The sequence below is a fragment of the Hipposideros armiger genome, unplaced genomic scaffold (assembly GCF_001890085.2).
Source record: "Hipposideros armiger isolate ML-2016 unplaced genomic scaffold, ASM189008v1 scaffold_480, whole genome shotgun sequence".
Taxonomy (NCBI): Eukaryota; Metazoa; Chordata; class Mammalia; order Chiroptera; family Hipposideridae; genus Hipposideros; species Hipposideros armiger.
This window is the reverse complement of record NW_017731830.1, coordinates 884,351-897,012: the sequence shown is the minus strand read 5'-3', so window position 1 is coordinate 897,012 and position 12,662 is coordinate 884,351. Positions and strand designations below refer to the sequence as shown.

Below are 12,662 nucleotides of genomic sequence, written 5' to 3'. Positions count from 1 at the left end.
CCCCCCTACTAAATGTATGTGGGTGTACAGATGCTGGTGTGTGTGCATGAGTTTCTCCTATCCTCGGAGCCAGTGTTTCCACCCTGCTGCATCCTTCACTGGTGAATTCAATCCATCTTTGACATGTGATCCCCCTGTATTTCCAATTCACTTTGAATATGGAGGGCTTTGGCCAACTCTTTGGTTACCTGGGCTCCCCTCCCCTCCACCAAGTGTTTCATCAAGATGTTGTCCTAAATAAAGACAGGCCTGTCCCTAAGGGAACATCTGATGCCTACAGTGTCCCCCCCTTCTCCCCGCACTGTTATTACTCTGAGGTGGTTTTTGCAACACCTCTCTCTTTCTGGTAGAGCCAACGGGCTGGTCTGCATGGATGAAAGCTAATGCGTTAATGACACTGGTGGGCTATGCACAGGGGACTTGGCAAGGAGGTACCAGTGAATGTCAAGCTGCCAGGGCCCATGTGGAGGAGAGGACAGTGGTGCCCTGGAGGGCTCCGGCAGGGTTCCTCGCCATCTCTCCCCTGTCTCCCTGCTGGCAGCGCAGCTGGGGACTCGCCCTTGTGGATACACAGGTATCATTAACAGGGACCGGTGCTCCCCAAAAGACCTGGCTTTGACAGGCCAATGCTACAGCTGGAGTCTTTCTATTGTAAGGCAAATAGCAAGGGTTCCAGGAGTAGGGGGAAAAGTATAGGTTGGTGCAGAGGAACAATGCACTGGATGCCTGACTAATGTTTGCTTCTGGAGGGGGGACAGGCATTAATTAAATGGTCCCTGGGGGGGTGGGGGCGTTTCCCAGCAGGGGGCAGTGGAAAAGCTGGCGCCCCTTTCCCCACTTCAAAATGGCCAAGAACACTATGAAAAAATGCTCATCCTCATCAAAGTAATATTAAGACCAGCACCAGCAAAAAGTGTTATTACAATATTTTTGTCGTTTTGCATAGATGAGGGTGGAAGTCGGTGTTACCTTCCTGAAAGCATTTTGGCAATAAATACATCAAACACTGCAGTGTTTGTCCCAATCACTGTAGCGGGTCCTGGGTCCTTGGCCAAGTCGAGCCCAGCCCTGGAGGTTACGAGAGAGAACGGGCTGAAGCTTATAATATTTTATAAATAGCCATATACTTTTAAGTACACAATGATATGTGAATATGATTGTTGTGAAAAATTAAAAATTACAGAGTGAATTAAATTTCCCCCTTGACACGGTTAACTCCCATCTTGGGGGTCCTTATCACTTGTGTGTGTACCTTTCAAGACTTTTTATCCCATTATTTCTAGATACATGTGTCTACAGAAATAAGACATGCAATTCTGTGGGGGAGATTTTGGGTGTATAAATGATATATTTCATGCATTTTTGTGCAACTTGCTTTTGTCACTCAATAATATGCCGGAGACATGTTTTGAATCTGTACGTGAAGGCTGCATCGCGTTCCAGTGGACCAATAAATCCACCGCCGTTTCTTATTAAGCCTGTTTGAGTTGAGTTTCCTGTCACTGGTGACCAAGTAAACACCCTGTATCGGGATGTGCTTGTGTAAAATCTGTATCTGGGAGAGTTAGCTCCTCTGTGTGTTTTACATTTCTTGAGGGTCATCTCTACACTAGGCACAGCTACAAGACAAAGCTGGAATTGGTTCATGCTGACAGGGCAAGAGTGGGTCAGTGAATGGTCAGAGACGCCATCTTGCAGACAAAGGGGAACTTTCAGCTACAGGTGGTATCATTCCATGACCTCAGAACTACGGCAGGAAGAAGCAGAGAACCTGGGTGAAGGTCCACCCACTATAATAAAAGTACCCTCACTACCCCACTGGCGTAAAAGCCCTCTCCAGTAGGCCTCATGTCTCTGCTGGCATCCCTTTCTTGCTGATGGTTGATGAGCCTGCTGTCCAGCCTTACTCTATCTCATAAGGCCAGTCTTGACTTGCCACCGTGGAGGGGCAAGACAAACTTCACCCAGAGGCTTGACCCAGCTCAGGCTACCAAGCTCTAGGATGGCTCTGGGGACAGCACACCTCTGTTCCACACTTACCTCCCCTAACCAGGTAAAGTAAAAGGAGCAAAGAAGGCCTAGCAGTTGATCACTTAGATCTGGAGTCCTGGAGCTCTTGGCTGTAAACGCTGTTCCACCACTTACTTGCTGTGTGACCTTGACTAAATCACTTAACATCTCTGAGCCTTGGTTTCCTCATCCACAAAATGGAAGCATTAATTGTTTCTACTTCTCAAGACTGGTGTGAGGAATGATGGTCCACATGCTATCCACTGCTGCCTCTTTACGTGCAGCATCTTTTGTCCTTCACATCAACCCTGGGAGTTAAATACTGTCTGAGGCACCAAAAGGTTTAGGCATTTGCCTGGAGCTACACAATTAATAAGGGGTAGTACTGGGTGGGGTTCAGACAAGGCATTCACCCCAGAGCCATGCTCTCGCTGCAGTGCTATTGCAGTGCTATATTAGCTGCACCTCCTTTAATCTTCAGAATGGCCCTGAGGGTAGCAACAATTATTAAACCCATTTCACAGAAGGAGAAACGGAGTCTGAGAGAGAGTAAGGAATTCCCTGCGAGGCCACAGAGCTAGGAAGCAACAGGGCTAGGATGTGAAGCCAGGCATGCCGTCTTCTCAGTAATGGCCCCTTGGTGCTCCCCCAGGCACACCACTGTTCTAAAACTCAGGGACGCCAGCCCAGGGCGCAGGCTCGCACTGGGGTGCACCCATGAGCTGACAGAAATACCATCCTCGGACTGGTCTCTATACAAGTCATTTTTTTTCATGTTTTACCTTTACGTGTTTTCATGCAAACCACAGTGTACATGTCAACAATCCATCATTAAATATTGTTTTAAAATACCCACTATAGAGAATATCCACACCTCTGACGCCCCGCCCCCCACACCGTCACCTAATTCGCCAGTGTCCCGGCCATCCATGGTGCCCGGACCCCCACCCCCTGCGCCCCTGTTAAGAGCCCTGATCTCAGGAGCACGCATCGCTGGGGGGCCGGTGCCATATCTGCACGCATATCTCTTCTGGGTCTGCGTGGACACTGCCATCCAGCTGGCATCTACCTCAGTACCTGTAGTCATAGGAAGAGCCGTCGGTCCACACAAACTGCCCTTTCTGGGGAGTCCCATCCTGAGGCAAGGAGCAAGCCAAGGAGAAAAAGATGATCAGGCATCTGAGCCAGTTCTGGTTCGGGGGTGAGAATGTCACCCCCGTATCTAACAGTGCAGAGCTCGTCACTTTCCATCTGACATACTGCTGTTACTACCACCATAACTATTGGGTTGTCGGAAAAGTCATGATGTATTTTTTCCATGTTTTTTGTTGCAAAAATGCGTCATGACTTTTCCAACAACTCAATAGCTGCCATCTATTGGGGGTTTATCATGTGGCATGCCAGGTGCTTTACTCATTTTACCTTCACCTCCCGCCCCGCAAAGCAGGCATCATCACTCCCATTTTACAGATAAGAAAGTCAAGGTTCAGACTGGTCTCTCCAAATTCACACAGCTAATAAAGCATGAGTGCCTGGATTCAAGCTCAGGTCTATGTGACTCAAGTTCCCAAGACCCTGACACTCGATTCTCAAAAAGTCACCCTTCATCGCTTTTGTCTTTGTCCCAACAGCGTGTATTTTTCTTGCCTGATGTGGAACGACTCTCCAATTGCAAGAAAAGTCCCGCTGGGAATCTGATTGGTGCTGCAATAAATGTGCAAATCAACTGCGGAAATGACTACATCTCTGCAGTGTCCTGGGAAACAAGTCATTTCTCCATTTACTCCAGTTTTCAGAAAAGTCTGCCACAAGGCACTGGTGATTATGGAGGCCACGTCACATCATGGGAATAGCCTGCTGCTTCTGCAAGAGACCTCAGGGCTTGAGGTTCCAGCTGCACCCACTTCCTGGCTGTGCAATCCAGACAAGTCCCTTACCCTCTCTGAGCCTCAGTTTCCACACCTGTAAAACGGAGCTAACAGCTGCCTCAGAGAATTACTGTGAGGACTGAATGAATCAAAGCACGCAAAGGACTTAGCTAGTGCGTGGCACATGGGGCCCAGCCCTGAAAAGAAATGACAAAAAAAGAAGTCCTCTCGCTGTACTGCGTGCTACTATTATTCTTAGGTCTTGTAATACAAGTTTCTTAAATGCTAATTAAATGTATTCATAATCCAATTTTAAAGTTACTATTATAAATGGAAATCTGGGGTTTTTAAAAACACTACAAGTTCGGGCCGGCCGAGTGGCACATTGGTTAAGAGCTGGCTTGGGATGCCAGAGGGCCCCGGTTCGGATCCCACATATGAGGGCCAGTGACACTGCCCTCTACAGCTAAGATGCTGAACAACAGCTCAACCTGGAGCTGAGCTGCTGTGAGTTGCCGACGACGGCATAGGCTGCAGCCCCTGCTGCAGTGGGTTGCCATGGGCTACCATGTGTAGCCAGCAGCCAGTGTGAGTGGTCAGCAGCCGCTGTGAGCGGCTGTCCAGAAGCCAGCGACTGATCTGCCTCACCCGGGAAGAGCGCAATGATGGTGCCAACTTGGGCCAGTGAAGCAACGTCCTCCACAACTAGACTGAAGAACAAAACGACAGCAACTTGTCTCTTCCCCTTCCCTCAATTCCCCAGCGCTGTTCCCATCCCCCAATTCCCCAATAAAAATCTTTAAAAAAATAAAATAAAATAAAAATAAAAACACTACAAGTTCTATATGGGTTCTTGCCAGATGAATTCTATTGATTAAAAAAATATCTCTGCTGAGCCTGGCTGCTCCTATTATCTCTGCTGCTTTGCCAGCAACCTCTGAACCCTCAGGGAACCCTCAGAGTGTGCAAAGCTAAGCCCTCTACACACAGTAGCTCATTTACAACATGGCACTATTATCACCATGCCCATTTCACAGCCAATGAAATTGAAGCTCAGAGAGGCCTAAAGGAATGGCCCAAAGTCACCTAACAGCCAGAAAGCAGCTGGAACTGGATACCACTCCCTACAGTGCTGTGAGGCAGGCCTAGAGGCATACGTGCAGAATAGAGACAGGACGCAGCTTGCCCAGGGAAAGTCTGGGGACGAAAATCTCTGGGGGGGCGTCGGCTGTGATATTGCCAGGTATGAGGTCTGGCCCAAGCATCCTCTGCAGCCATTGTCCACCATTTCCCCACCCAAGCTGTCCCATTCTGCATCCCAGGCACACTGGTCTTCAGTGTCCCCTTGAATGTGCCGTGATGTCTCCCCCACCTCAGGTGCTCGGCCCATGCTGTTCCCTCAACCTGGAATGCTCTTCCTTTGGCTGACTCCTATTTGTCCATTAGACATTAGCTTAAATGTCTATTACCCACGGAGGCCATGGCAGCCATGGACATGCACTGCTTACAGCTCCTCCAGGAGGACCAGCTCCAGGGAGCACGGCTGATGGACAGCCTCCGGCGCCCCTGCCCCTTTGCACCCACTGCTGCACTCACAGTGAGACCACTGTGCCCCATAACTGGTCAGTTACTCAGCAGGTCAGGGGTGCGAGGGCTGGCCTCTTCCTGCAATGGGCATCCTTTGCGGGGGTCTCCCCACTGGCCCAGCCAAGACTGATTGGAGGCTCTTCCTACGCAGCCTTGGGCTCATCTCTCCTTGTACGGGTCTCGCACCCACGTCACTGCCTCCTTATCCTGCTCCCCATTTTCTGTCACAGATGTTTCCCCGCAAAACTCTCTTGCACATCTCATCATGTTTTGGGATCTGCTTTTGGGGGAACCCAACCCAAACAGAGGCCTTCCCTGCCCGTGCCGTTCGTCCCCATTGTATCCTCTGCCACAACACTTACCGTATCTGACTGGGGCATCGCGTCCTCACCAGTCTGTGGTCGTGAAGCCCTGTGCGGACGTCAGCTGGGGTCCCAGGAACACAGCTGTTCACGAGGTCACACACAAAGACATTGTCCTCCCAGCTGCGGGGGTAAAAAATGCCTGTTACACGTTGCCTCTGTTGACAGGACAGAGCTGAAAGCTGGAAGCAATTCTTGGTAACCTTCCTGGGCCAAAGGGAACAGAGGACAGGATGCAATCCTTCTGTTTCCTCCTTTTCCTTCCTTAATTAGGTCCCCCGTATGTGGCTGTCATCCCATGGGCACCTCTGGATTTGATCCATGCCAGCTCTGAGCAGGACACAGTCATGCCATTCACCTAAACATGCAAATCTACCTCAAAAACGCTAGCAAACTCACTGGGTTGCATTGAAATATCATGAAGAAACCAAAAAGCAGTGGGACGATTCCTGGGGACAAAGTTCTTCCGTCCAAAGGGTCTCTGACCTCGGTCCTACCCAGCTGGATAAGCACTGGCACCCCACAACCACCTGCTCATGCGCAATTCGGGGTCTCCTACATCACCTGCTGGACACACATTTGGGCAGTGATCTGTGGAATGGCCGCAGGGCTTTCTAGCACTAACGCCATCTTTGTTCAATTTTGTTTCTGCTTGGGAGACGGTTTCAGTGTTTTATTGCATTTCTCCCGAAAGAACTAGAAAGCAGAAAGGCCCAAGGTGCTGCTGCAAAGAGCAAGGAGCAGAGAGTAGATGAACTCCATTCACTTCAACTTCTCGCTTGAAACGACGACAGAAATTATGAGGAAAGTAAGAGAACCTTAAACGCCAATCACATGCGCATGCGCCATGGACATGAGCTGACCGTGTGTTTAATTCTGAAGGAAAGGACAGAATTAATAAGCATGAAGAAAACGCCAGAAATATAGAACGGAATCGTGTCTGAAAGACAAGATGTCATTAGGAGTTTTATAACAGTATCCAGCTTCATGGGAACTGAGCCACGTGGTAACAAATGTATTGTTAAAACTCAACTTTTCTTCATGTGTTTCTTCAGTAAAAGTGTTATGTGCCAAAGTGGAAAACGGCCTGTGAAAGAGAGGAAAGGGGGTGAATGTTAGTGTGGGGGTGGGGACCTCAGGAGTTGAAAGGAGAGAAAGAAGGGAAGTTGAGGCAGAAAAGAGCAGGTGTTGGGTCAGACATTGCTGAAAGACCCCTGAGTTTGCCTAGAATCTTTCTCATGCCCGGGTAACCAAGGTTTAGGTTCCTGGCACCATGAGCCAGGCTGAACTGCCCTTCTCAGGGGCTGGCTAAAGGGAGACCTTTATTCAGACTCCTTGTTAAATTTACTCTTTATTACATATACCTCATTTTCCTCTATAGGGTGGGAATTTTTGAGGACATACTTTATCCGTCTTCCTAAGTGCCAGGCCTGTGCTGGGCTCTGTGTCACGAGGGACTTGACCCCGGAAGGCCGCCTTTCCCTGTCCTGTCAGCTGCCCTCCAAGTATCGGGGGCACTGAGGGAGGGAGAAGCCAGGGCTCCCCCTCCGCCGAGAGAGCCGCTGGCTGGGGCTGCCTCGCCTCAGGGTCCCCAGCTTCCACAAGACGGGCCTGCCGTCCACTGAGGGCTGGAACCGGCTTCCCCTGTTGGGGATCTCGAGACTGTCTCACTACCGCCTATTAGATCTCATCCCTCATGTATGTATTAAATCCTCTGTGTTTTAAATATTTGTAGCGGTTCCTCTTTTCCTAGCTGGACCCTATATCCTCACTGTATTCTTCAGGACCACCGAGAACACAGTGGGTGTTCCATGTATTAGTTGGATGAATCGGTGGGAAGATTGAAGGCTCCCTCGGATGCTCAGACAGAGGACCCCTTCTTTATTCTTAATAAAACTCAGTGACCCTAAAGCATAAAGAACCAACTGCTTTTCTAACTTCGAGTCTCTGAGACTCTTGAAAAACACAGGCAAGATGGTGAATTCGTAGTCTGGGTGACAAGGGAACATATCACACCCGTCTTCAAGGAACCCACACATCAGCCAGGAAGTTGGGCGTGAACACAGGGCATGAAACTGTGAAGAAGGACGTGCTCTAGGAGAGGGGGGTAATGAGTGCAAGCAGGGTGTCACGGAGGCAGGCGAAACCTTGAAGGCTGAGGAAGTGTCTACCTGGAGGAGACAACAGGAGCGGGAATTCCCAGCAGAGGAAAGAGAATGTGCGAAGGTGTGGGGGAGGGAAAGGGCTGGCCCAGATTGGAGAGCTCTGACACCGCCCGTCGGGCTGGGGCTTAGGAGACACAGAGGATGCTGAAGGAGGCCTTGGTGGGTGGGTGGGCTGTGGAATTCGAATGCTCCAGTTCAAAGCCCAACGTCCATGCTTCATAGCTGTGTAACGCTGAGCAAGCTACTCACCTTCTCGGAGCCTCAGGTTCTGTACCTGTAAAATGAAGACACCTCCCTAAACCGGCTGAAGGGAGCTTTCCCATGAGGATGTATATAAACACTTAGCAAATAAACATCAGCTATTATTCCTTATAGTATGTGCTCTGTCTGTGTATTATGCGAGTGGTAACGCAGGGCCAAACCCCCTGTGATACAGCGCGGGACATAGCACGAGATCAATTCTTACAAAGATGAACCTTCCGGCATGCCCATGCTAAATGCTGTGCCTTCTGCACCAAGGACAGTTTCGATGAGACATTGAGCTGGAGAAAAATTAGCTTCAGTTACCAAAAAGACACGCCCATCTCCACGCCCCCTTTCCAAAGAAGAGGGGGACGGTGCTTGGTTGCACTCCAGAGGACCCAGGAGTCCACTCACCTGTGCATGGAGGCCAGTCTGGAGGACTTTCTGCCGATGGAGAGCTCAGCACAGTAGAAGTCAGCCTCGGCCCCGGTCTCATTGAGAGGGAAAAATCGATAGCAGTGGCCTCTGAACTCCATCCAGGGGGCACGGGGGAGCCTGGGGCAGCTCCGGCATGGCTGGGGTAGAGAGGAAGCACACTGGGGGGAAACCTGGCAGTGCAAACACTGTTTCTACAGCTTATGACATATTTTCAAGAATGAAAGTAAAACACGTTCCATTATGATGAATGCAATTTCACCCTTGAGGTCCCCAAAAAACACATGTATACCTAAAAGTCACCAAATGATGAAAGTAATCTATGTTCATTATAGAACACTTGGAAAATGTCACTACTGATATATTTTCCACGTCATGCTTGAACGCAGTGATCTTGTTAAAAATATAATTGTGATTATATGGTGCTATGCACACCTATCAGTATTCAGATTTCTGAAAATTAGAGTGTAAGGATTTCCCCCATGACCATGTGAGTTTTAGTAAACACCATTTTGAATAGCTCTTGAATACTCCACCGAGTGGCCCTTCTCGAGTTTATTTAATCATTCCCCTATTTATGGATAATTAGATTGTTTCCCTTTTATAAAAAAACAATTACACGCAATACTGAGATGCATACAGCCTCTTCAGCATTTCTCATGATTTTCTGAGGAGTGCTTTTAAAGGTTTGATACAATTTGCTAAATTGCCTCCTGAAAGCAATTTATCCTCCCACGGTAACGTCGGAGAGCACCGATCTCACACCGCCCTTGCCAATGCTGAGTGTTACAGCTTTAATGGCAATCTTTGCAAATTTTATAAGTGAGAAAAAAAACAAAACGGTATCTCGTTTCCATGTGCAAGTCTGGGCTCTCTGGCGAGGGTGGACATTTTTCCATGTGTTTATTGACAAACTACAGCCAAGGCTATTTATATCTTTAGCCCATCGAAATACTGGGAGTCAGGGTTTGTTCTTAACCTCCCTGGCGGTCTGATTATGTCAGTAATTTTGTACCCAAAGCGGTCCATTGTTTTGCATGGAAATTTGTTGTTTTATATTGTAGGCCTGTAATTCTTAGGAATGACTCACTTAAATCTGTCCAAACAAGAGTCTAGTAGGCATCCCAGGTATGATAAAGTTTGAAACACAAAATCATAAATTATAATATAATAAATAATTATAAAAAATAATATAATTTTATTCAATAATGTAATCAAATAAAAAACACCGCAATTTGTCATCGGCCGGTGTTCTCATCGGCGATCCCAGGAGGACACAGCAGGATCGCAGGGAGCAGGTAAGGGACTTCTCTGGGACACTGCAGTGTAATCCCGAGTGCGGCTCGGGGTTACCGCTTCTGGCAGTGAAAATTAACCCCGAGCCACACTCGGGGTTACCGCCAGGGTGGTTAATTATGAAAAGGCACAAAGGAAAAAACCCACGTTTGAGATAATACAGTTCTCCCAAGCTTTGGCCCCTCTGAAGAACCCTTAGGAGATACTTTTTTTTTTTTTTTACCATAGTTCAGGATGACTGACAGGAAGGTGTGCTGAGAACCATCCCTGAACTAACTCGGGGGGCTAATCAGTGATGGCAGGCAGCGGCCAGTGGTGACATGTGTTAGACTCAGAGGGGAAGCCTGGGTCACAGTCACCGGTCCTGCACCTGACGCGCTGTGTGACGCTGGCACACTCCTTCCCTTCTCAGCTGTCAAACTGGCTGACATTCGGGGTCCCTTTTGTGGTGCCCGTGGGTGTGGACTCTTTGCCTGTCAAGCCACCATAATAGCTGGCTGAGCTCATGAATAAAAAAGTAGGCGACAGTTCACGTTAGGGAAAACTGTGGCTTAGACAGGTTAAGGGGCTGGCTCAAGGTTATCCTGCAAAATCAAAAGTGTGTACGTGTGTGTGCACGTGTACCTGTGTGCATTTCTCTGGTGGGAAAAAGGGACGGTTGCTTTCGTCAGCAGAGCCGTGCTAAGCAGGCAGGTTCCAAGCCCTGCTTCCGGTCACTGATCAGGGCCACCAGGCTTTTCCAGTTTGTCCAGAATCAGCGCTTCCTCCAGCCCAGGCAGCTGCACTGGTCAGGGCTGGTTTGTCCCACACATTCCTGCTTGGCCCTGGCCAACTGTCTTTCAATGTGCACATTATCCACAGCGACGAAGCATTTGCTCTCTTAACCCTCCTCTGTGTGGCAAAGGGACAGAACTGTGCATGGGGACGCCGGTGGGTTCCGTATCCTCGCCAATCCCTGCCCCCCAAACCTCGGTCACCTTTCTCAGCTGAGAGCACCGGTCTAGAAGGACACTGCCCCGATGCCTTCCCGCAGCATCAGCCAACAGGGCTGAGGGACGCCTTGTGACTCTGGGTGTTACTGAGCTCTTCGTGGGACTTTCAGGCCCTGCCTCCCACGCAGAGTCTCAGCTAAATCAGTGTCGCAGGTCTATTTTTGGAGCAGTTTCCCGCTTTGCATGGAAGAGAAGCAGCAAATCATTTCCTTCAGCTTTCCACCCATCACTTGGTACCAAGGACACTCATGGGTGAGAACCTGACCATGCACCAGGCGCTGGCTGGAATAATTGGCCAAGGGGATGGTATTTCTGGGGCTAACCCACTTTCCCCACTCCCACCATCCAAGAATTATTCAGCATCATAAATATTCCTATTAGAGAGGGACCAGGGGTGGCCACATCATCCCAGTTTGCCCAGGACAGTCCTAGTTTTAAAACAGGAAGTCCCACATCCCAGGCTTCCCTCAGCTGGTCATTGTGGAGCAGTAGGTCTCGATCGAGGGCGATATTGACCCCCAGGGGACATTGGACATTTGTGGTTGTCAAAAATGGGGTGTGTGTGTACTATACGAATCCAGTGGGGAGAGGCCAGGGATGATAAACATCCAACAAGGAACGGGACAGTCCCTGACCACAGACAGTCTTCCAACCCCAAATGTCAACAGAAACCCTGCCTGAGATGGAAGACAGAATCCCACACATGAAACGACCCCACACGTCACAGCAAATAGCCACATTTCTCGGCCTCTCCGTATTTTCCTTAACAAAAACTAAGCCACGGGCCACGCAACTGATCAAAAGTAGAGTTTGGTTCCTTTCTCTAATTTTCGAGTTAAAACGTATCACTATTATAAGCCCGTGGCTTCAAAGCACTGGGGAAGTTGCTGTCTAAATTGAATGGTACAGACCTCACCAAAGTACACTGTCCAAGGCGGGTCTTGCTTTTTCCTCCTGAGCTGGGATGGAGCTGACACACTTCTCTGTCATCCCACTCTGACAGTGGGAGGAGTTTTTATTTTCTCCTGGAGTCCCCTTTAGGTAAGGTGAGACTGCATGTGTCTCTGCTCTATGAGAGGGACCCAATGTCAAGTCCTGGCTCCCTCCTAGTCAATGTCTGTTGTGACCATCCTGCCCCCTGGGTCTGGCACATAGTAGGTGCCAATAATAACTCCACATGTGCTAGGAAATCACATCCTGCTCCTTTCGGGCACCTGCCCTCTTCGGGGGACAGTGGTGAGACGAGCATGGGCACCATCCCTGTGTCCTGTCTGTAGGATGGCGTTCCTGGGCTTTTCTAACTGAGCATGACTGACAGGTTTCCTGGGTTATTTAGGACAAGGACTCAGCAGCAGTGTCACCAGTCACCAGGGAGCTCATTAGCAGCGCAGAGCCTCACTACTCCCTGCCCCAGACCCCCAGAGTCAGAACCTGCATTTTAGCCAGGTGGCCCATGGGTCCAGTGCACAGGAACGTCTGGGGGCGCTGGTCTACAGGGTGCCAGCCCGAAGGATGGAGCCTGTACACTCACTCACTCATTCCCTCCCTCTCAGAGGAGGGTGGCCAGGGAGACCAAATAATTAGTCAGGCGAAAGGGGCTGGGAGGGAGAGGAGGGAAGGGCCCTTGCTCCTAGAGGAAGGAGGCTCCAAGGTTTTCCTGGGATCCTAAAGCCGGGGGGCTATTCAAAAAGCAAGTCCCAGGCC

At 49.5% G+C, this 12,662-nt stretch overlaps 1 protein-coding gene across 1 annotated transcript in view; it reads right to left on the bottom strand.

Moving 5' to 3' along the window:
- Nucleotides 1–1,667: 1,667 nt before the first annotated feature.
- The window catches only part of CLEC19A (C-type lectin domain containing 19A), a 16,404-nt gene continuing 5,409 nt past the window's right edge, over nt 1,668–12,662 (bottom strand). Inside the window, 5 exon segments of the mRNA XM_019666887.1 lie at nt 1,668–1,747; nt 2,996–3,131; nt 5,857–5,950; nt 8,650–8,775; nt 8,777–8,810. Coding sequence (XP_019522432.1) covers nt 1,668–1,747; nt 2,996–3,131; nt 5,857–5,950; nt 8,650–8,775; nt 8,777–8,810 — 470 coding nt within the window.